The following is a 24,415-nucleotide window of genomic DNA, read 5'->3' as shown; positions in this document are numbered from 1 at the left end:
TTTTTTTGTATCCCGTGACGTTCCAGGGTGTCAACTTCCTGTTTAGGCTACAAGCGGATATGAACCAAGGAGCCTCGATGAACTGTTTCTCTGTCCAGTTTTTTCTACATTTTCTCAACAATTTATCTCAATAAGTAAACAGTTACACGGCAAAAGATGTCGGAAACGGGGAACCGACTACGGAAGCAGCTCGAATCGCCCAATTTCGACCCGCAAAATTACGTCAAGCAGCTGTCACAGCAGTCCGATGGCGACAGGGATTTGCAGGAGCACCGACAAAAAATCCAAAACCTTGCCGACGAAACGGCTCAAAATCTGAAGAAAAATGTTTACAAGAATTACAGACAGTTCATCGAAACAGCCAAAGAGATTTCCTATCTGGAGAGCGAAATGTACCAGCTGAGCCACATCCTGACTGAACAGAAGAGCATCATGGAGAGTATCACTCAGGCCCTGCTGTCCACAGATAAGGATGAGACGTCTAAAGAGATGCAGGCAGCTTTTCCCAAAGAGACTGAGGAGGTGAAGCAGAGGACCCTCACCTCACTGCTGGAGAAAGTGGAAGGGGTTAAAAACATCATGGACACCCCAGGCAGGCACCTTATCTACAATGGGGACCTTGCAGAGTTTGATGTTGACAACATGTCCCCCATTCAGAAGGTGCACGCTTTCCTGATGAATGACTGTCTGCTGATTGCCACCTGGCTGCCTAACCGCCGTGGCACGGTTAAGTATAAATACAACGCTCTGTATGACCTGGAGAGCTTTGCTGTGGTTAACGTGAAAGACAACCCACCAATGAAGGACATGTTCAAGATCCTAATGTTTCCAGACAGCCGCATCTTCCAGGCAGAGAACAGCAAAGTTAAGAAAGAGTGGTTGGAGATCCTAGATGAAACCAAGAAAAACAAAGTCTCCAAAGACAGGCATAAGAAGGAGGAGGAGGTCCCCACTTCTCCTGTTAGAGCTGAGGTATCCACCAATCCTTTTGATATGGATGATGATGAAGACACGGTTGATGGTGAGGAGAGCGTGAATCTTAGCCTTGAGTGGATCCAGGAGCTGCCAGAGGATCTGGATGTGTGCATTGCCCAGAGAGACTTCGAGGGTGCTGTTGACCTGCTGGACAAGCTCAATGAGTATCTCAGAGATCAGCCTGTCACCCCGAAGGTTAAAGAGCTTAGGGGGAAGGTGGATGAACGTGTGCGGCAGCTGACAGAGGTCCTGGTGTTTGAGTTGTCTCCAGATCGGTCACTTCGTGGCGGTCCTAAAGCAACCCGGCGGGCTGTTTCCCAGCTCATCAGACTAGGTCCTTTTTTTAAAATCAAAAATAACAAGTTTGCACACATCACCAAAACAAATAACACCTGTCTGCTATGATCTCACTTTATATTCAGTGTATTCACAGTAAGGATGTGCTCAGCCCTCTCACAGGGTTTCCACAATTCACTGTTCATTATTTGGGGAGTTTAGCTCATTCTCTTCCATCATTTGCATGGACTTGACTTTCAAATTGCTTGTTGTCCGAGTTCGACCTTGGATGCAGTTAAAGTGTAATTTTCAGACAAATAAGCTGTGCTTGCGGTGATCTGTATGTATTCACTGTTTTTCCCCTCATCTTCAGTCAAGGTGAATATTCTCAAACTACTTAATTAAGAAAATAACTTTCCTATTCAGAGCACTAAGAGAACTAACCTCATGATAGTTTATATATAGTTTACTATTTATTTTTTGTCAGAACTGTTCTTGAATGACCGAATGTTATAAAACCTTAGAAATTTGTATTTTGCTTTGGTGCAGAACAGCTTCGAGTGGATCCATTTTTAATTATGCCCGAGTTTTGCAAACAGACTCCCACACACTGACTGGTTTGCAAAAACATGTTTATTTGCAATTTTTCAGTACTTGACCTTTTTCGGGCAAAACATTATCCTTTAGCAGGAGTATGTAGGGTATAAACCTCTTTTAAAACTCAATCAAAAGGAAAGAGAGAGAACATTTTGTCTCCTGTCACTACACTCCCAGGTATTCTTTATGTAGTCAAGGAGAGTTTGCCATCCAGTTTACTTTTTTTCCCCATTAAGCTTAATAGGTTTCAAGACATATACTAAAAACGTACCAGAATCAGCTGAGAAATAGCTACACATGTTGTACATTTACAGTCATAAATATAAAGGCCCTCAGATTCCCATAATGCATCACAGTTTGCATGTATTTGCAAAAATACAATGTAATTGCCATGAACATCTGTACTGTCTCATCACACAGTCATCTGTGTTTCAGGCCAGTCCACCAAAGCCTGTGAGCTCTTTCTGAAGAACCGCGCTGCTGCAGTGCAGACTGCTATACGGCAGCTTCGCATCGAAGGAGCCACGCTGCTCTACATCCACAAACTCTGCAACATATTCTTCACCAGCCTGCTGGAGACGGCCAAAGAATTTCAGATGGACTTTGCCGGGAACACAGGCTGCTATTCTGCCTTCGTGGTCTGGTCCAGATCAGCCATGAGGATGTTTGTGGACGCCTTCAGCAAGCAGGTAGTTAAAATGTCAGATGATAAAACCCTGAGTAATAGGTACGTCCCCTATGATTAGAAGATATGTAACATCTATCATTTGTATATTCTGCATTGTTTATAGCTAAAAACATACTAAGCTACTGAGACATGATGCAATATTTGTGTGTTCCGGTGGTGTTCTTAGGTATTAATGGTTTAAAATATGCAAATAACCAACAATGTGTTTTGGTATACAGAGGATAAGCTTCTGGATCTCAGGTGTATAAAAAAAGTTGAGTTGTTTTAGTAATAAAAAAAGCCATCTGAGAAGGGCAAAGAACTGAAAAGCATTGCTGCAACACAAGAGGATCTCTTAAATGGCAGCCAGAGCATGCAGCGTGCAAGTTAAAATTTATGGTTGTATGGTTTTCTTAATAAAGTACATTTTTTTATTTCCTCGTTGCTAGGTGTTCGACAGTAAGGAGAGCCTGTCGACAGCAGCAGAGTGCGTTAAAGTGGCTAAAGAACACTGTCAGCAGCTCACCGAGATCGGCCTGGACCTGACCTTCACCCTGCAGTCCCTGCTGGTCAAAGACATCAAGGCAGCGCTCCAGAGCTACAAAGATATTATCATCGAGGCCACGAAACACAGAAACTCTGAGGAGATGTGGAGGAGGATGAACCTCATGACTCCTGAGGCTTTGGCTAAACTTAAGGTGGATCTGAATTATTTCTGTTTTGTCTCTTGGTTCTTATGGTTTCTCACTCAGTCTTTTGTTTTCTTCAATTGTTGATTGTTTAATTGTTTTTAACCAAGAACCTCCTAAATTGAGTAACAGAAAGCAAAGCTTTGATAATCTGGTATTAATCTGCTTAAATGATTCAACTGTTGAAATTTTTCCACTGTGAACCTTTAAAGCTCCTTTTTATATAATTTCATATTTTGGGAGTTTTGCATGCTTAATTATGTTGTAATTTCTGGAGGCAGGGATTTTGGCTTGTGTGCTTAGAGCTTCTGTTACAACAAATGCTGAGGATTTCATATGAAAGCTGCCACAAATCACTGTTTTCCTTTACCTGCTGCAACATTAACATATTTATCTTTGTGCAGGATGAGATGCGCAGTTGTGGCATTAACTTTGAGCAGTACACAGGTGATGACTGCTGGGTGAACCTGAGCTATACCGTCGTGGCCTTCACCAAGCAGATGATGAGCTTCTTAGAGGAAGGCCTGAAGCTCTACTTCCCTGAGCTGCACATGGTGCTGCTGGAGAGCCTGAGGGAGATCATCCTGGTGGCCGTACAGCACGTAGACTACAGCCTCCGCTGTGAGCAGGACCCTGAGAAGAAAGCCTTTGTCATGCAGAATGCCTCCTTCCTCCACGACACCGTGCTGCCGGTGGTTGAGCGGAGGTTTGAGGAGAGCGTGGGGAAGCCGGCCAAGCAGCTGCAGGACCTCAGGAAGAGCACGAGGCCGGTACGAATCAACCCCGAGAGCACCACATCCGTGGTCTGAGACCGACAGGAACTTCTGTGGCTTGAATTGAGGCGCAAGAATGGCGGCCATGAAACACCTACACACTCTCTAAATGACTGTTCTTGCAATTTCAACTCCCAATTTAGAAATAAACATAGCACCTTTTGGTTGTTTTTATGCTGCAGGACAGGAAATCACTGGATACATCACGGAAAAGAGTCACAATAGCACTAGAATAAGACAGCTTAAAGTGCCCATATTATAATCATTTATAGGTTTTTAGTTTTAGTGGTTCATCAGAATTTTTTTCTCAATATTTTTTTCTCAATATTTTTCTCATACTGGCTCCAAATAAAGTCCAGCCTGCTTTGATTTATCAGCCTGTCCAGTCAAAATGAGAAATGGTTTTCTTGCCATAACCTTACAAATAGAGACACAACACTCAGTAAGAAAACCCACACACATTTCAACCAGAACCGGAAACAAGGCAGCTGTTTGTTCTTTTTAAGGGCAGGTCACACTAGCCAATAGCTAAGGTGTTGCACTAATCTGATACAGATAAATCACAGATGAAAACCTGGATCACAAATGATGTGCTCCAGGCAGTGGGAGAAAATAACCTGCATTATCCTAAACTTTTGTAACTTTGCAAATGTTTTACATGCATAAAAAAATAACCAACAGCTAAACTCAAAATGCATAATGTATTAACAGTGATTATTGACACGTGATAACTAAGGAGACTAAGCTCTTCTGAAAGAGGTGCAATGATTGTGTGAGGCTGATGAATCTATTGATCAGACAAACACTATAATTACCATGATGGCTAAAGATCATTTTATTTGAAAGTTTAATTTTGAGGCTACTTATTCGACCGTTATTAGACACTAAAGTATTCAAGCACACAAGGACTTGATTAAAAGGGATGACTGAAGTGAAATGCACTGCTAAATGTTTTCTGTTATTCAAAAATAACACACGGAAATGAATAAAGATCATTATGCACAGAGTTCTCATTTTATCAATGATGAAGATGTTTAATTCATTTCAGTTTTATTTATATATCATTAATTGACAACAACAGTTGGCCCAAGGCCGTTTCTGTTTCAAGTTAAAGACCCTACAATATTAGAAAGAAACCCCAACAATCCCACAACCTCCTGTGAGCAAGCACTTGGCAACAGTGGGAAGAAAAATCTCCCATTCAACAGGAAGAAACCTCTGGCGCCATCTGCTGCCACTGGTCGGGGGTGATGGGGAAAGAAAGAGCAGAGAGACCGGACAAAAGGCAGACTAGGAGAGAGAGCTAGAGATGAATAATAAGTAATGATTAAATCCAGTAGTGGTGTATAAGGACACAGAGAGTGAAAGGAGACACGTGAAGAAGAAACGCTCAGTGCATCATGGGAAGCCCCCCCCCACCCAGCGTCCAACCGACCGTAACCCTAAAGGAAAAGTTTAAGCCCAAGCATTAAAGTAGAGAGGGTGTCTTGTCTCCCAGATGCAAAACTGAGTGCTGGTTTCATGGTGGAGATTCACAACACAGAAGCATTTTACTTCTGCTATGAAGGAATACAATTTATCTGCATAACATTTTCATTGTAACAATAAAGTAAAGCATCTAAAAGAAGCAGATGGTGTGTCACTGGGGGGAAAAGTATCTTAACATGAATTGTAAAACAGTAAATGAAATGAAAGAAGTGTTGTTCTTGCTGTACTAAGTGAAACTGAGTGCAACACGGTATGGTGTATTTTCTCATCTTCTAATTTTGGCTGGCATGTTTGCTCAATAACTCAGCAGTGTTTCATCTTTTCCTTTTTTGTCCATGGTGCATAAAAGAAGCGCTCCCTATCAGCAACCTTTCCTTACAGCAAACGGTTTTACTTTTCATGTAAAACTGTAAAACTGTTTGCTGGGAGTCTTGTGAAAAACACAAGTTTAGATAATAATAATGGTACCCATTAGCATATAGTAATGTAAAGCAGATTAATGTAACAAATATTTAACATTAGTTGGTGTGAGCCTGCTTTAATAGAAAAGGCTTACAGTTACTACATTAATAAATCCCTCTGTGGTCTTTGCTGCCATTTTTAGATCATGTTCGCATCAAATCTCTCTTAAAAGAAATACTATTCAGTACATTAAGATTCAAAGGACTAATCATTTTTCTGCACAACCCCAGCCATTTGAATATATATACCTCTGTGATGCCACGTTATATAGATGTCGATATATACTGCATACTAGGTGTGTCTGCTGTTTTCAAACTTGTAGCTCCAAGGCATCAGGCAGCAGCTGTTGTTCACCTCCAAAAGATTTCTGCAGTTTCAACATGCTGATAACTGTGAAATGTGTGGTGCAGGTAGTTTAATAATCCTCATGCTCAGACTAGTATTTGCCAGACCAGTCATGATTTTTCTATATGACCCCATTCTACCTTATTTGATACACTTAGTGGAGGTCAAAAAGGATTGATTTTCTTAATGGATACAGAGAAGGGCTGGATTTATGTCAGCTGTATCTATTTTTCTGTGGTTATGCAAAACTAAAGCCTTATGGCATGTAAACTAAATTAAACCAAAAAAAATGAGTTGATCATTGGGTTACGCTACATTGCCCTCTTGTGGCCGTTAGAATTAGGGGGAATTAAATTAAAATATAGTTGATTTTATTATAACTCAGTTTTTGAGCTTCTTGGATCAAGTTTTGGCAGTCGAACCGTTTATGAACACAGCTCAACAGTTTAAGTGTTAAACTTTAGTTTCTGGACAACATCCTAAAATCCAACAGTGACAAAGTGTTCAAGAAACATCAGTGAACATAAATCTGTTTGACTGCTCTTCCTCCTGCAGTAAAGCCGGTCTGGTGGCACTACCGTAATGACGAGCAGTTCCTCCTCTTTCTGTTAAAGTGTTTCCCAACAGTCACAGAGTCAACGAAAACATGACAGCTGATATTTTTAGATGCGATTGAGCACATGATTGTTCTTTCTGCTTCACAGCTCATCTCATCATAATCACTGATGTGATCGAGGGCTCGAGGAAAGCCTCAGCTTAGGGAAGAGGCATCAGGCTGGTGGGATTATTTGAGGGAATTCAACCAGTCAAACTATAAGTGAATACAAAGCACGTAGTTCATGAGACGAACAGATAATAGTTTGCTTCTTTTTCAGTAAATGGTGTTGCGAAGATATTGATCTCAAAATTTCAGCTATTAAGTAAAATTTTGACCTGCTTATCTTAAAATTTTGAGATAACACAAAATGTTGATATTAAACCAAGAATTTTGACTTAGATCATTTTTTTTTCTTTTTAGTGGGGGAAACAAACTTCTGTAGTGACAAGTACAACCTTAACTATAAATCCTATATTAACATTTATATTAACAAAGGGTCAAGTAATGATTTCTAATATGAACTGGGTTGATTAACGTGAGCAGCCCACAGAGACCCTCAACTCTACAGTTCCTTTCTACAGAGATCTAAGTGTAATATTCCTACTGACTGTTACTGTACTGTGGTTGAAATAAGTGATAGCTCAAGTTTGAACTGAAGCAGCAGGCAGATTTCTTTCAGACACAGAAACCTGCTGTCCAAATTAAACAGCCAGATGTTTCCTTCAAGAGCTGGTGGGGGACAAAACTGAGATAAATGCTGAAATCGAATTTGTCAAATGTCCACAAACATAATATAAAAACTAATGTAGCTCTGTTGATAACATGAAAATGTGGAAATAAATTGAAACTGACGAAGGTGATTCCCACCCACTCATCCATCTTCTTCCACTCATCACAGTGAAGCTCGAGCCTCAGCTGCCACATAGCAAAACACGGGGGTGTTGCAGGGCTGACACAAAGAAACAACCACTCACATTCACCCCTACAGCTAATTTAGAATCACCAATCTACCTAACCCCACTAACTGCCTGTCTGAGTACCTGGAGAGGACCCACTCGGCATGAAAATTCCACACAGGAAGGTCTCAGGCAGATTGGATAGTGGATTCAAACCCCAAACCTTTTTGCTGTGAAACAACAGTGCGAACCACTTCTCCACTCTGCCGTCCAGGTCTGATAGCATGATTCCCACCAATGTGGTACAAAAAAGAATCTGATTTTTATATTTTAGTAATTAAAGCAAGTTATTCATCTTCTTAAAATTCAGCTCAGATTAATTTTACATTAAAAAATCTTTTATGACTGCAGTGTTGGAAGAACGCAGTGCTCGCCTTTTTTTCTTCCTTTGAGAACAAATGTGTAACTGAAGATCTATTTTTTAGAGTAAACATCCTCGTGATGGATTATGCTGGAGTGAGGTTCTCTTCGGTGATAGTTAAAGGTTATGCTTGGCAAGGACACTGCAGGATGTTCCACATCTGCAGAGATCTCTGCTTTAACGTGGCTGTGCAGATGCCCGCTCTCATTTCACTGCAGAGCAGATCTGAAACCCAGGTAATGGGATGCTAATTGGGCTAATAAATGGAAAAGCTGTCCCAGTGTGTCGGATTAATCTTGCTCCCCAAAGGACTTCAGTCATGCCCGCTGTCTAGTCAATTAAATGTTTAGTTAACACAAAAGAGTAATGGGAAAAAACACAAAGGTTACCGGATCGAAGTGGCTTCAGATGGTCCCTCATCCATTTTGAGCCTGCATGGAAACTCCTATTAAACTTAGTTTAATCCATTTTTATTGATTGCATGTACTTCTGCTATCACGTTTGATTTGTTTCAGACTAACAGGCAGAACAAATGCAGAGTATAGAGGCAGTCACAATAAATGATCCGCTTCAGCATTATCATTTGACATAATGATAGCAGTTACTGTCCTTGTATACTGGCAGAAAGAAGCTCAGATGAAGAAAGTTTAAGTTTTTACCAGCTATAACACATTTAAGGAGCGATCCCCCCCCCCCCCTTTTTATTTCAATGTTTGCATTTTTTGGTAAAATACAAAGAAAGAAAGAAAGAAAGAAAGAAAGAAAGAAAGAAAGAAAGAAAGAAAGAAAGAAAGAAAGACTACAAAATTGCAGGGATTGAATCAAATTCTTCTTCTTATCATTTTCTATCTAGTAATCTTAGAAAATAAACCAATGTTGTGGACAAAATTAAGAAGAAAGAAGTGAATTACATAACTGAAGCGTTAGCTTAAATATGTCAAATCAAAGTAATTTGAGAAAAGGAGCAGAGATCCTCTTTACCAAGCATAATAATCTAAAATATGTGGCGTTTCAAATCCTCCAAATTAGCTCGATCAGTCAACCCAGATCACAATCTCCGCCCCTCTTTACGCATGCGCAAAGTAGTGTGGGGAGCTGTCCAGTCACTCGGTGCTGGAGCGTTCTCGGAGAAGCAGCTTCCCCTCTCCGGTCCACCGACACAGACGGGAGCGATGGAGGAAGAGTTGAAATGCCCCGTTTGCGGGTCTCTCTTCAAGGACCCCATCCTGCTTCCGTGTTCCCACAACGTCTGCCTGGGATGCGCTCGGAACATCACCGTCCAGACCCCGGAGGGGGAGACCCCGGTGCAGAGCCGAGCCTCGGGCAGCTCTGACTACGACTACCTGGACATGGACAAGATGAGTCTGTACAGCGAGACGGACAGCGGATACGGCTCCTACACGCCGTGCCAGCTCAAGTCTCCAAACGGGGTGCGGGTGTTTCCGCCTGCGATCCCCCACCGACAGTGCACACTCACCTGTCCGCTGTGCCACCGGAGCGTCTCTCTGGACGAGCGGGGGCTCCGGGGTTTCCCTCGGAACCGGCTGCTGGAGGCCATCGTGGCGCGGTACCAACAGACCCGCGGCGCCTCCTCCTCATCTTCCAACGCGGTGAAGTGCCAGCTGTGCGACCGCAACCCGGTGGACGCGGCGGTGATGTGCGAGCAGTGCGACGTCTACTACTGCAACGCCTGCCAGCAGCGATGCCACCCGTCCCGCGGTCCCCTCGCCAAGCACCGACTGGTGCCGCCGCCAAACAAGGCGGCAGGAGCGGGGGCTAGCGGAGGCGGCGGTGGTCAGCAGCCGCCCGCCACCGCGCGGAAACCGGCGACGTGCGTGGATCACGAAGCGGAAAACTTCAGTATGTACTGCAGCAGCTGCAAGGCTCCCGTGTGCATGAAGTGTCTGGAGGAGGGAAAACACGCCAAGCACGACGTCAAACCGCTGGCCGTGATGTGGAAGCAACACAAAGTGAGTGGACACGCACTCACAACATCCACAGAGTCAAGGCCGTAAGGTTCTGTTAGTGCGCTCATACTAATAATTAGACTATTGAATCCCAAAGAGCTGATTCATTACTCTCTCTCTCTCTCTCTCTCTCTCTCTCTCTCTCACACACACACACACACACACACACACACACACACACACACACACACACACACACACACACACACACACACACACACACACACAGAGGCTACCAGAGGCCATTACCCGAAGTGCCCTGAACTGATGATCAGCATCTCAAACATTTTCCTCTATCTATCTATCTATCTATCTATCTATCTATCTATCTATCTATCTATCTATCTATCTATCTATCTATCTATCTATCTATCTATCTATCTATCTATCTATCTATCTATCTATCTATCTATCTATCTATCTATAAATGACTGCTTCATACTTCATGTTTTCCACAGAAACAGAAAACACTCATGTGTGATCCTGTGCTGAGTGTGTGTGTGTGTGAGTGTGTGGGAATAACTAAACGAAATAGCAGTGATTCATCAGAACATAATTACTGTAGGCGTCAAAGCCCAGTGTGCTTCTGTGTGCACTGTGTATGTGTGTGAATGCAACATGCGTCATCACATGAAGGGTCGCACAGCGTTACTGCCCCACATCTGCACTGCAATGTATATATATATATATGATGTGGATGGTGAGTGTAGGCAGAGGAGGTCATCGCTATTCCTCAGGCGCTGGGATGAAGAAGCTCAAGTCATGAGTTTAAATGTTTCCCTGTCTGTGGCTGGTTATAATCTGACAAGAGAGTGAATTATAAAGTAAATAATTAGCATATCTACACTTTTTAAAAACATATCTGTTGATGTGGAATAAATTTAAGGCAATTACTTCAGTCTGAAGGAAAATGTTTACATTTTAAAAAATCTCGACTTGTATATTTGAAAATTGTTCTTGAAAACATGACTGCTGACGATAGCTGATGATGTACTATATATCATGCTGGGTATCTCTAATGATATGGACTGGACAGAGTGTTATGATTGCAAGGATGCCACGTCATTTGGTGGAAATTCAATTTATCAACCTACAGAGGACTGAATTCAAAAACACCTCAGAAATCAAAGTGTAAAAATTAAGGTTAGTCCATTTTTCAAAACTTGGTACTCAGATGCAGTAGTTTGTTGTCACAATGTGCTTATATATGCCCGACCCTTGTCAGGGCATGCTCCCAATGAGACAATGGATGGTGTCCTGGGGGATCTCATACCAGATCTGGGAGGCATCCCAGAGGTGTTCTGTTGGATTTAGGTCAGGGGAGTGTGGGGGTGAGTCAGTGGTATCAGTGCCTTAATTCTCCAGCATCTGCCTCCATATTTTCACATGAGGCATTGTCATGCACAGGTAAGAACCCAGGACCCACTACACCCACAGTCTAGGGTCTGACAATGGGTCCAACAATTTTATTCCTAATATCTCTATAAGCCACAGAAAATCACTGACCCACCACCAAACTGGTCACGCTGAACAATGAACAAGCGTATTGTTTCCATGGCTTCTCCAGACCTTTGCTCATGATTAACCTGCCTCATGTGACACTGACTCTAACCAAATGAAAAACTAGTGAAGAAAAAATCAGAAATGATGAGGAGGTGGGTTGGCGGGCTGTCTCCTTGTTGCCCCACACCTAGTGATAATTTCATAACACCAAAAATGATTAGCAACCCTCTCTGCTACTCGATCAGATCAATATTCCAGACGTTTAACTGACTTGATGCTATACTCAGATTAAAACCAATTTCTTTCATTTTTTGAGAAGTGTATAAAAGAGGAATGGAAAATTCAGCTCTGAACGGTGAGGTCAATGTGGAAATATCGTTAACCTGTATTCTTTTTGATGGCCAGCAAGGGGAAACTCCGGTGGATGTTCTTGAAAGTCTAATTGTGTAAAAAATAGTCCCTTTTTTATGTCATCCGTGAACTAGTTTTTAATTTTCCTGATAATTTTACGGTCTCAGTCGGTAGTTTTAAGCCTTATTTAATACCACACGGTGATCATTTTGTAAATTCTAATCAATTTTTTGAGAAAAAGAGTAAAGCAGGATGTGATGTAGTGTGCAACAGGCTTGCAGCATGTTGTATTCTCAATTTCTCAGATAGATCCATATAAACAAGTCTCTGAAAACTCAAAAATGAAATATTAAATAAGTATAAGAATGAAGAAAATGCAATTAACCCAAGACAGCAGACAAACTCATGTTTATTTTCTTCTGCAAATTAGCAAATCTAAATATAGTTTTAGTTGAACATGTGAAAATATTTTTTTGAGATGTTATGTTCTAAGTAGAAGGCATTGTATACATTTTTGTTGTTCAAATTTAGATGATGAGGATGTAAACCCGAGGGGGTAGGGCTAAATAAGTATATACTTCTGCCTACTCCTTTTCAAACAACTGTATGGAATGATTTTATGAAATGTTGGTGAATGTATATGTTTGAAATAAAAAAGAACTGAACTGAAAACCAAAATAACAAACTTCAAGCTTCAAAATGTGTGGCATGGTGTCTACATGTGTCTTTAATATAGTATTTTTTGTTTTGACTAAATGAAAAATTTAAATGGCTTGCTCTACCTCTGCCTAAACATTTATTTTTGAAATCTCTAAACCCATTTTGTGTTTTTCCTTTAAACATGTACTGTAAATGCAATAAGTCTACTTTATAGTTGTTTTTGTCCATTTGATAAGCAAATATGTTGAATAAGCAAAGAAATGGATGGATAGATGGAATTAAATGATTAGGATGTTGGTGATTTTTCTTTGGCTTTGGCTAAAACGTTTTTTGAATTTTGTTTTTTTCGGGGAGGAGAACAATTCCTCTATAGTGTAAAAACCCTGCTTTGCTGTACAGCAATCCATCAGGGATTGTTGGATTTGTAAGGCAGGATACAGAAAGCAGACTGAGATTACAATGTTTGTTATCTTAACCTTAGTTTCTGCAAATATTTGTAACTGTATCAGAAAAATTGAGCAATTTCTTATGTACAAACTGCAAATAAACAGTGCATGGCTTTGCACCAAATCCTCATCCAGCAACCTTCTCAAACCTCTGCTCAGCATTGCTACAAACACCCAGTGGTGCCATCGCCAGATCTCAAGTGATGGTGGTGAGTTTTCCCTCTTTAGCCTGTGGACTTAAGGCAACATGGAGTATTATCGATCAATGGTTTCTCGTTAACTTAGTGGAGGTCTTATCATATTTCTTTATGAACGTGGTAAAACTGATTCTAATCCAAAAAACTGATGCAGTTAGACAGTAAACCAAATTTGGTTTTGCATGTAAATCTAAAGTTTTGAAACTTAAGAAAAAAAATAGACAATTTTAGACTTTTGCATCACATTTTCCTCCTAGACATTAGGGTCCGAATGTGATTCAAACAGATCATGTTTGCAGTAATTCAGAACTTCTTGTTAGTGAAAAATGCAGTGGAGGACATTGAACTTGGCTTGTAATAATTTGGATAGTCGTCTTCATCTTATGTGAGTAAAACTTTCATTCATTCTACAATCAGAAGGGACAAGGTTTGGCTAAAAACCTACAACACTGTTCCTTATCCAAATTCATCCCTGCCTGCCAAAAAAAAGGAGGAACAAACCCGCCTGCTGGTTTCATTAATGGATGATTAAACTGATTTATGATTATTTCATTTCCTAATGACATTTTTCATTAATTTCAAAATCCAGGGTTGAGGTCGACTCAGGTTCATTCCTCTCGGGCTACGCGGTGACGTGACTTTGTAAACTCTAAACGATAGTGCTGTCTGTTATAGTTCATGTATCGTCATTATTTTTTTTAATTGTTTTTGAAGAAATGTTGGATTTGTTAATACGTGAGTCAAAATGTTTAGTCTTATAGTTATCACCATTATGATAATTATCATTATGGTAAAAAAAAGGCCTCAGGGTCTGGAAGTAAAGGAGTTTTAAGAAAATGTTTTAGCTACTTTTAAAGGCCCATAACGCGTTGAATGTTTATCCAGCCCGTGTCTCCTTTTAGATTTCAGCTTGCTTTCTGTTAGTAATAGAACATTTCATCCTCGCACTCCGATTTCATTTGTGTAAACTAAAAGCCATTTTTGCCTCTCTCCTGCTAAGTGGGTCATTGGGACTAATCTCTCAGTCTGCCTCTTGTGTTTTTTATGTGATTTGAAGCCTCCAGACATTCCATTCATCATTTATCCGCCACACATCTCTTCGCCTCTTCTTGGCTTTCACTCATCTCTCACCTTCTCCTGTATCCCTCACTTTACCTCTTCATCTCTGTATCTTATTTACACTCTCCCCTCCCCCTCATTTACCTTCCCCTACCTCGTCTCGTCCTTCCTCCATCTTTCTCTCTATCGTCCTATCCCATAAATAAACCGTGAAAATCCCATCAGACTACGGGAGTGAGAGGGGGTGTCGATAAGTGACGAGCGGCGTATGAATAAGAGATGGCCACCACTTAGTTAATACGGTGTCCTTCACGTTGAAGGAGATCGATGACTGGCTGTCGTCCTCTCTCTCGGTCCACACGTGAGCAGGGAACAAGCAGCGTCTTGTGCGTCTTTGTTGCAGACCTGAAATGGCTGTTGAGTGTTGAAGTGTCGCTCAGTGAGGTCAGTACCGTAGAGTGGGCTTTTGTTCTGGCATAATTTTTCCTCCTCATCTGTTTTGTTTCAGTGGGCATATCTTGATCTGGTTGCCATCCTGCTTCCTACCATCCTTCATCTCTTTCTCTTTCCGGTCTTCTTCTTATTCACATGGTTTCTCTTTCTGTGCACCATAAGGACAGTGGGCGTTATGAAAAAAAAGAGAGCTTTCCTGAGGAAATTAGCCGTCTGTTGTAGACAAATTGATCGATTAACTGAAGTGTCGTGCTTTGCATGCAAGTCTGTCTGCAGTGGCTTACATGATATTGAACAAAAAACAACTGAGGCGATCATGCAACCAATTTTGTACTTGCCAAATTTAAAAGCTGAATATTAAACGTATTATAAATGTATTATATAATAATGTGGGCAGCACAGTGGCATGGTGGTACGGTGGTTAGCACTATTGCCTCACAGCAAGAAGGTCCTGAGTTCAATTCCACCATCAGGGTCTTTCTGTGTGGAGATTGCATGTTCTCCCCGTGTTTGTGTGGGTTCTCCCCGGGTACTCAGTCCAAAGACTTGCACTTAGTGGGCATAGGTTAATTGAAAAATCTAAATTGCCCATAGGTGTGAATGGTTGTCTGTCCCTATGTGTTAGCGGTGTACCCTGCCTCTCGCCCTATGACAGCTGGGATAGGCTCCAGCACCCCCCGTGACCCTGAAAAGGACAAGCGGAAGCGAATGGATGGACTGATATATAATAATGCACTGATCTTTTAGAAACTAGTCATAAACCACTAATAATAGCAAGTTTTGAGTTGTTCTGTGATTTACCTTCTGGAGCAGTGCTAACCCTCCAACATGGAAGGAACGTTTCCTGGAATGATAAGTCTCGATTTCTGCTGCAGCATTTGACTAGTATGGTCAGAATTTGGTGTGAACAGCATGAAAGCAATCCATCCTGAATCCATCCTACCTTGCATCAGTGGTTCAGGCTGGTGCAGGTGGTGCAGTGGTGTGAGGGATATTTTCTTGGCACAATTTGGGCCCCTAAGTACCAACTGAACATCGTTTAAACTGCAGAGCTGAGCTGAGTATCTCTGCTAACCATGGTCCAGCACTTTATGACCACTGCGTGTCCATTTTCTGTTAGCTGCTTCCAGCAGGATAATGCAACATGTCGCAAAGGTCAGATCATCTCAAAGTGAAGATGACAGTGAGTTCACTGAACTCAAATAGCCTCCACAGTCACCGGATCTCCAGGGATATGGTGGAACGGAATATACAACATACATGTATACATTTTTCTAAACTGCAAAAAGAAAAAGTCATTCATTTTCTAACTAGTAAACCTAAACTAGTCAGATGATAGGATTGCTTTTTGGATCAATAATCCTGCTCCACTGGGGTTTAAAGACCCCCCTTGCTAGTCCAGTGCAACCGAAGCTAAATACAGATGGACTGCCTGTCAGTTTATATGTGTCATTTGTAGTTGCACAGATGTGTCTTAGGCAAAAATACAATGAACAGAATAGCTGAAATGATTAAGGTTGGATGGATGAGTTGTAAATTGTGAGTAACTCTATGTCACATGACCAAATTCCTTAGGGGGGTGAACGTTTGGATTTGTGCTTTTTGCTTTAGTATTCATAGCGCAGCTACATTTTTTATGTGTTTGCAGCATATATGCATTTAAAGCTTTCATAAATCCCGCAGTTTATCGTGTAGAGAGGAAGCCAAGAAAAACAATTATTGGATCATGATTGTGTTTGTTGTAAATCAAACAGTAAGTACATCAAGCAGCAGCCTCAGGGGGTGACTATCCCACTGCTACATACTCACACACATATTGACACGCATTCAGAAAGCATAAATATGCATAAGTGAAGCGGATGAACTTTAGCTGAGGGAATGCAGGGAAGACACACTGATCCAGTTTCCTCTCATCATTCAAGCAGAAAACACACTCATGCATGCTCATATGTGTGTGTGTGTATGTGTGGGTTTTTACGCGTAACTGTGACCTAGCTGAGTCCAGTAAAGAGCAGCTCGGGTGCTGGGGTTAATTATATAAAAAATAACAGAAATGCAGGCTTAGTGGTTCTTTTGTTGTGTGTAAGTTTTAGCCTTGCAGTGTTGTCTGGAGATCATTTTACATTTTAAAAGGTGATAAAAAAATCTATGTTTTTGTGTCTATTCCACATAATATTCTTTGTAAGGAATAAAAACTGCAATTACACTGACTCCGTGTCTGAATTTAAAGTATGTTGAGTATTTACTTCACATTTAAGAGCTACACTGCTATGTGTATAAGTAATTACAGCAATAATTCTACAAGGTATGATGTTTAGTTTTTGGCATGTGAGAGTTTAGTGATATGGCAGGTTTTATAGATATTGATGCCATAAAATGATGCGATTTTATATTGTAGCCTTCTTTAACTGATTTCTCTAATGGCTTCGTTTACAAATACTCCAAAGGCGAATCAGAGAAAAAGCATGTTTGCAGCCTGTATGATTGGTGAATGCTTTTAAACTCACTCACTCGGGTTTTTGTTAAGGCTTAGGGGCATGAGTGCTTTGACTGACAGGTGTGCCGAGTCAAGCAGCGGTAAAAAACCCCCCCAAAAAACAGATGTCTGCTAAAATTCACCTCAGTTAATTAAAGTCAATGAACTGGATTTCTTGACCACGTTTGTTGTGTTGTCCCCTTTTTGAGTATTTTCAGATACTCAAAAAATCCACGATGATCAGTAAAATCCTATTTTCTTGATGTGTAACTTGGTACTAATTAGCTGTTATGTCTTACGTCTGTATAGTTTATGGATGTGGCTAAGCTGCAAGCTCATAGCTTAAGGCTTTATCCTCTCATACAAATCACTCCTGGGTGCAAAAGGGCTTTTCAAACACTAAAAGCAATGTAAATTTGCATTAAAGTGAAAGCCAAAAGGTGGCTCAAATATCTCTACAACAACTGTAATATTTCCTCAACTTCAAAGTGATATTTATGTAGCTTTAGCGTAACTTTAAATATCTTCAGGAGGAAAGAAGAGCAAGAGTTTGCGGGGATTCCTACACGATGCATTCATTAAAAGATGCCTCTCAGCATTTATACTGGATTTATAAGAGATATTACTAATTAGATCTATGTAATTTGCAATCTTGCCAACCTCAGCATTTTGCTAGGTGATTGCTCCAAAGCACAAATCTACAGTATTGTCTTTCCTCAGTTATGGTTGGATATATCCATGTATGAAGCAGGACACAAGTAGTCTATACAAGCAGGACATGGTTGTATAGACTTAACATTTGGATAAACTGCCCATGTTAGTGCATGCTCTGCATGTGCAGAAAGGTTAGATATAATAATTTAGTAGAGACAGGGTTGCAAAGAGTTGGATTTACACTGTAAATCATATAGTTTGCTTTTCAGTGTTTGATTGTTGCTTCGCAGCATTCCCAGCTTATCAGCTGCAGTCTGGACAGTCTGCCATCTTTTACTGTCTTTTAGAAATTACAAAACGACTGTATGGATTAGTGTGTCTGTCAGGTACTTAAACAAAATGGTATTTTGCTTGTCTGCCTCATCTGTAGCTGCATTTTTCCTCTAGTGTGGGCTTGCTTCTTTCTCTATGCTGGCAAGGAAGTTCTTATCACAATAACTTCATTGTTCTTGAGATGTTAAGATGTCTTCTTCAATGCACAGGGAGTCTCTTGGAAAATATCGGTGTAATTGATGTGGGCTCTTTATGTACAACTGAGATTTCATCGCTCCCTTGGCATTGTGAGCAGTTAAAAAAATCTGCCTCCCCTTACAGTTCACTGGATTTTTATTTTAAATGGCATGCTACTGGGACTTGTTTAAAACCTTTTAGATCTCAAGTGTGAAGCTTTAGAAGGTGAAACAGTATTCTGTTATTGTTTAGTCAGTTATACTGTTTGCAATTATGCTGCTTTACATTTTTAAGATTATGTTTTTGCACTGCATTAATTTCATTAAAATGTATGTTTCTGTCATCATCTGCTGAATATGTCAGAAAAAAAAAGCGTTCGGTCTTAAGTTGTTGTTATTGTTTACAGCCCAATTTTATCAAACCGCTGCCTTCACACACATGGATTTAAACCTTTAGCTTTTTAAATCGTATTAAAAATAGAAAAGCTGTTCTGAACACATTATTCACCAAAACGTTTTTCAGTGATTGCAACTTCCATTTTTAAGGTTAAAAAAAGAATAAGTGCTGGCTGATTCATGAACAAATGACTGTTTTTAAGTAGCAGTTGATGAGAACAGAATCTGTTCTCTCAAGCATCTGACATTCATGTTCATAAATAAAAAAAACCTTTTACCCAATAATTGTTGCAGGGAGCAAAAGAGGAAGTAAGGTGACTGCTCTAGAGCAGCAAAGCCCTCAACAGAGGGATGTCGGGGTGGATGGATGGATCAACGGACCAGTCAAGATTGTTTTATTTAGTTTTAAAAGCATGACTAGACTAGACTAGAATAGACCTTTATTCTCATTGTACATGTACAACAAAATTGTGGGTGTTCCACACCAACTGTACCGGAATAAACTATGAATAGTAGACAGCAATAAATAGCAAACAGGAGAAATATATGCAATCAAGAGAAAGGCACACATTAGAGAACAAGCTGGAAGTTGTGCAAAGAAAAGACTCGGTCTGAATAGAGTCTGTGTATGAGTGGCCGGAGTTATGAGGGTTACTCAGACCATGGCTTAGATTGGTGAGGTGGGTGGGCAGGGGTAGGGTGTGGGGGGACAGTGTTTGACAGTCCGAGTGGCCCAGGGGAAGAAGCTGTTAGTGAGTCTGGAGGTGTGGGACCTGATTGACCTGCGACGCCGAGCAGAGGCGGGTCAAACGGTGGTGGACGGGTGCGAGGGGTCACCTGAGATGTCCCTGGTTTTCCTGAGACAGTGGACAGGAACTGTTCTCAGTTGTGGCCCCTGTGTACCAAACACCCAGGCTGTAGGAGAGTAAACTCTCCACTGAGGAGAAGTTGAATGCCAGCAGCAGCTTCTGATCCAGGATCCTGGACCTCTTTACCAGGATGTTGGTGTTGTGGGTCCCGGTGAGACTGGTGGAGATGTGGGTGCCCAGAAACCTGAAGGTGGAGACAGATTCTACCCTGTCTCCATTTCTGATGAGAAGAGAGTGGACCAGTCTGTGCCTCCTCAAATCTTTCTTTTGTTATAAGGATGTTCAGCTTCAGGTTCAGGTAAAGAGGATCCTGGACCTCTTTACCAGGATGTTGGTGTTGTGGGTCCCGGTGAGACTGGTGGAGATGTGGGTGCCCAGAAACCTGAAGGTGGAGACAGATTCTACCCTGTCTCCATTTCTGATGAGAAGAGAGTGGACCAGTCTGTGCCTCCTCAAATCTTTCTTTTGTTATAAGGATGTTCAGCTTCAGGTTCAGGTAAAGAGGATCCTGGACCTCTTTACCAGGATGTTGGTGTTGTGGGTCCCGGTGAGACTGGTGGAGATGTGGGTGCCCAGAAACCTGAAGGTGGAGACAGATTCTACCCTGTCTCCATTTCTGATGAGAAGAGAGTGGACCAGTCTGTGCCTCCTCAAATCTTTCTTTTGTTATAAGGATGTTCAGCTTCAGGTTCAGGTAACGTACAGTAAGCAGCTAAAAAGGGTTGGTGGGGAAACAGCTGCACAGTAACCTTAATCAAATGTTTATTCTTATCTTTCAGGAATCATTTGAATTTTCTCTCTAGCCTGAAATGATTGAGGAGATCATTGTTTGCTAGACTTACTGTCTTATTTTCCCGCAAAGTGAAGAAAGTATGGACAGTGCCAGTGTGATGGGGGAAGTTTGAAAGGTTTCCAAAAGCCAGAATTTAAGACACATCAAAAGAAATAAAAAATGTCAGCAGAAACATTAAAAAAAAATGAAAGTGGAACATTTTTCACTTCTACTGCTAATTCCTGACCAAGGGGGTGAGATCTGAACCACTGCCAAATGTTTGGTGGTTTGTTTGGCTTCCAGCTGCTAAGCTTATTTTCAGAATGCTTTTTAGACCTTTTTTGCTTTTGTAGTTTTACTCTTTGGCTTTTCTGAGGCTGGTGGTGCATATGCCAACTGTAAGTAAGCACAAATAGGCACTGGAGATCTTAAAGCTGCTTAAAATTGTACTTTAGCATTACACAGTGTGTAGTGACAAAATCAGAGGAGCAGTGGGTGCGTGGCCAACTGCAAATGATGATGTAGATTTATTCTGCTGTAGTAACACCACTGATATCACCATGATTGACAATGCAAACAGTTGGTCTGTGCAACCACAAACACTTTCTCCTCTGGAACATCTGCAATATGTTGTATTACATTGCAGGTCTGCTGCATCATCCATACATCAGCATAATATCTGAGAATATAACTGACTCGTGTTTGTGTCGGTGGGAGTTTGTGATGACCCTCGCATCTGGAAACCTCATCAGTGCCTGGTTTAATATTGAGAAGCTTCAGACTGAATAACTTCAGAATTGTGACACAGTTCAGAAATGAGTCACTAGGAAAGAATAAAAGCATATTGTGTTGTTGCATTTATATGTGTTATTACAGATTATCTACGGGCATCAATCATTAACATTCAAGAGCAGATTTTAAAAGCATCTCCAGTTTATACCCTGATTTTCCTCCTCTCATCAGAATTCTCAGTTACTCTCATGTTACATCATTTAATAACTGGCAGTAAACACTTTATCTCGCTTGTTTTCCGTCTGCCAGGATGCTGACAAAACATTTTGACAAGCACGTCGCTGTCAGAGATGCCGGCTGCCTGTTTATTGTAACATATGTCGTATTTTGTGGGGCTTTTCACTCTCTGCATTTATAGTTGTACTGCACTTACTGAATGTTTGCAAGATCTTAAAAGCAAGCATATTATACACCACTCATAAAAACTGTAGGGATTAGTATGAGAGCGCACACTAGATCTCTTATAATGATACAGTTGGAGGACATTTGAGCTATAACAGAGTTTCAATTTCAGTTACCTTTCTGATACACTATTCATTTATAAGTGAGAGACCATAGAGGGGAGACTCTTTTTGCCATGACTGATGCCAACAGAGAAAGGACGTTATCACATTTTGTTAAACTAATATCTAATAAATTTCCTTTTTAGTGCTGATGACTTCTTAGAAAAAATGCTTCAAACCTAAACTAAAATAAAACGATACAAGAAGCCCTAAATTTTCTAAATGAGGTAGAGAGTCAGTAGGTAATTTCATTAAACATCTAAGCTAAAATAAAGTTTAAAAAATGTGTATGGATTTTAAGGATGATGCTAGGTGTTAAACCTATTAGTCCTGGGTGTAAGAAAAAGCTGCTAACCTCACACGCTGCCACTTTACAAAATGACAGAGCTTTTCTTAATGTGACACTGAGTGTCTAATGTTTAACACACCTTATAAATCTGAATCAGTGTCTCAGGCTCAGTTACAAGAGTTTAGTTTAGGCAGCAGAAAGAATTGCTTTCTTCTGTTGGAGATGCTGATGAGATAATTCAATGAGAGTGAGCACAGATCTGTGCCGACTGGCCGTGTCTGACTAACCTCATTCGCGATGGCAGCTCGCCGACCATGACAGGTCAGATCTGCTTGTCTCTTACCTCAGGCTCAACAGCACTAACACACACATACACACACACTTGTAGTACAGTACATATCAGGACATTGCAGTGATTTATAGTAACGCCTAAAATGATAAGTTTAGCCTTACCCAGAGAACCATTTGAAGAGGAATCTCAATAAAACCTACCACTCATTTGTCAGAATTTTTTCTCATCTTTGCACTGTGTTTCTGTCCATATCTGTTCAGTGTAATTTTACATTTAAACATGTCAAGTCTGCCTGAGTTAACCTTGATGGATTCTTAACTTATAGAGCTCATTAAAATGAGCATGTAGATAAATCTGGTGGAAAACATTTTTCTTTTTGATGGAACTCAAAGCGTTGACATGTATTTATTTAGTTAATCTAAGATTATCAAAAAAAGCTAAAATGACTGCAGTTATAATATTCCCAGACAATATCTGGGAATATTATAAGATATTACTTGAGTGCAAAGCTTTAGGAGGATATAAGATGTTTAATCTAATCTGTAACTCTAAAACCTAGTCTGAAATAAACAGTTAACATCATGGGGACTGCGTGTTTATCCCTTTCGTGCGAGCTCAGTCTCAATAATATGACTATGTGAGAAGATTTCTGTCCCAACAATGTCACGAGGACAAAGTCTGCACACGAACCATGGCACAGTAACTTAGGGCTGTGCTGCAGGACTTGTACAATAAATGTAGGTTAATGCACACTTTACAACACATCCTCTCCTTTGGCCTTAACACAGCAGGCACTGTGTGTGTGTGTGTGTGTGTGTGTGTGTGTGTGTGTGTGTGTGTGTGTGTGTGTGTGTGTGTGCAAGCATGTGTGAGAGAAAAATCTATTTTTGGTATCAGAGCGAGTGCTGATGCCAGACTTCTAAGGAAAGTGGGGACATCCTATAGTAGAACAAGGAGCATTGTTACTATGGTTACAAGTGTATGTTCATTCATTAAGACATGCTATAAATTAGACAGAGATTTTATGCCCATAGAAGAGTCTTATCTGTGTACACCAGCATGCATACATCCATTTGCATGATTCTTCTGTAGCAGAGTGTTCACACACAAAACTGTACAGTACATCCCATGATGATCCTTAATAGAGTTATTATCCCCAACAAACCTAATTTCCACCCATTTTACAAAAATTACGCCCTCAGCAATCTACCTACCGTTTGCATTTATTAATATGGAATATGCCCTGATCAATAATTGATAACAGGGGCCATTCTTTGCACTGCACCATTTTTTATTGGCTCTGTACTCTTTCCTCAGAAGCTAAGCCCATGAGGAAAACTCAGGGTGATAAAACAAAGCCAGCAGTACTGGCTGTAGCCACTGATCCCTGATGTGGTTCATCAGAGACCTCTGGGGAGGACTCCATTTCTCTTGGGAGTGTGGTGCTGTGGTTGGGTGGCAAACAGAGAGGTTTCATGATGGACTGAAAGCAGAAGTGGATAAAGAAAAGTGTGAAGTGGAAGATAACCTTGAGCCTTTCACTGACATATACATCATGTATTCTATGTTTAGAAAGAACAGGCAGACTCTGTGAAAAGGTTGTGAATATGTAATAGGAGCTGACTGACTGAGATGAATCAGGCTGTTCTAGACCACATTTACTGAACCTTGAATATTTATGTTTCGAACATAGATGATTAAAAGCCCTCATCTAGCAGTTTAAACAGTAGTTTCTGCTCTGCACAGAGCACATCTGCTGCGCTACGCTTGCTCAGCAGCTATTGCACATCTGCGACACATCTGTATAACAGCCCTCACTCAACCACTTTGGTCTAAATTACCGTAAATGCATTAGGTGCATAATTAACTTCTGTTGAACCACAGTGAACAGTGACTGGTGCATGAACATGTAAACATCGAGTGCAGTTATATGTTGTTTACTGTCTGTGCTGGCAGCAAACAACAGCTTTAGGCTTCCCTCGGTACAATAACATATTTAAATGACACTCAGCTGAAACTCATCTGACCATTTTGCAGTGT

General features: G+C 40.8%; 2 protein-coding genes across 3 annotated transcripts in view; both read left to right on the top strand.

Annotated features, from left to right (window-relative positions):
• Positions 1 to 21: 21 nt before the first annotated feature.
• On the top strand, positions 22 to 4,983 carry exoc8 (exocyst complex component 8). The gene is made up of 4 exons (XM_026142434.2): positions 22 to 1,309; positions 2,284 to 2,537; positions 2,965 to 3,213; positions 3,609 to 4,983. Exons 1-4 carry the CDS (start codon positions 157 to 159, stop codon positions 4,011 to 4,013), a joined length of 2,061 nt encoding a protein of 686 aa, XP_025998219.1. The 5' UTR covers positions 22 to 156; the 3' UTR covers positions 4,014 to 4,983.
• A 4,170-nt stretch (positions 4,984 to 9,153) lies between these two features.
• The window catches only part of trim67 (tripartite motif containing 67), a 64,720-nt gene continuing 49,458 nt past the window's right edge, over positions 9,154 to 24,415 (top strand). For both annotated transcript variants that reach the window (XM_026193986.2, XM_026193985.2), the window contains exon 1: positions 9,154 to 10,157. In XM_026193986.2, the coding sequence (XP_026049771.2) occupies positions 9,189 to 10,157 (969 nt within the window). In that variant the 5' untranslated portion in view covers positions 9,154 to 9,188. The remainder of the gene's footprint in view (positions 10,158 to 24,415) is intronic.

Source organism: Astatotilapia calliptera, chromosome 15 (genome assembly GCF_964374335.1).
Source record: "Astatotilapia calliptera chromosome 15, fAstCal68.1, whole genome shotgun sequence".
NCBI lineage: Eukaryota > Metazoa > Chordata > Actinopteri > Cichliformes > Cichlidae > Astatotilapia > Astatotilapia calliptera.
This window is presented reverse-complemented; position numbering and strand designations above follow the sequence as displayed.

What these genes read in the sequence shown, in the direction of transcription:
- exoc8 (XM_026142434.2), top strand. Translation starts at nt 157, where the DNA reads ATGTCGGAAACGGGGAACCGACTACGGAAGCAGCTCGAATCGCCCAAT. An exon ending in TTCCCAGCTCATCAGACTAG is followed by an intron (nt 1,310 to 2,283) that starts GTCCTTTTTTTA and finishes TCTGTGTTTCAG; the next exon opens with GCCAGTCCACCAAAGCCTGT. An exon ending in TGGACGCCTTCAGCAAGCAG is followed by an intron (nt 2,538 to 2,964) that starts GTAGTTAAAATG and finishes CCTCGTTGCTAG; the next exon opens with GTGTTCGACAGTAAGGAGAG.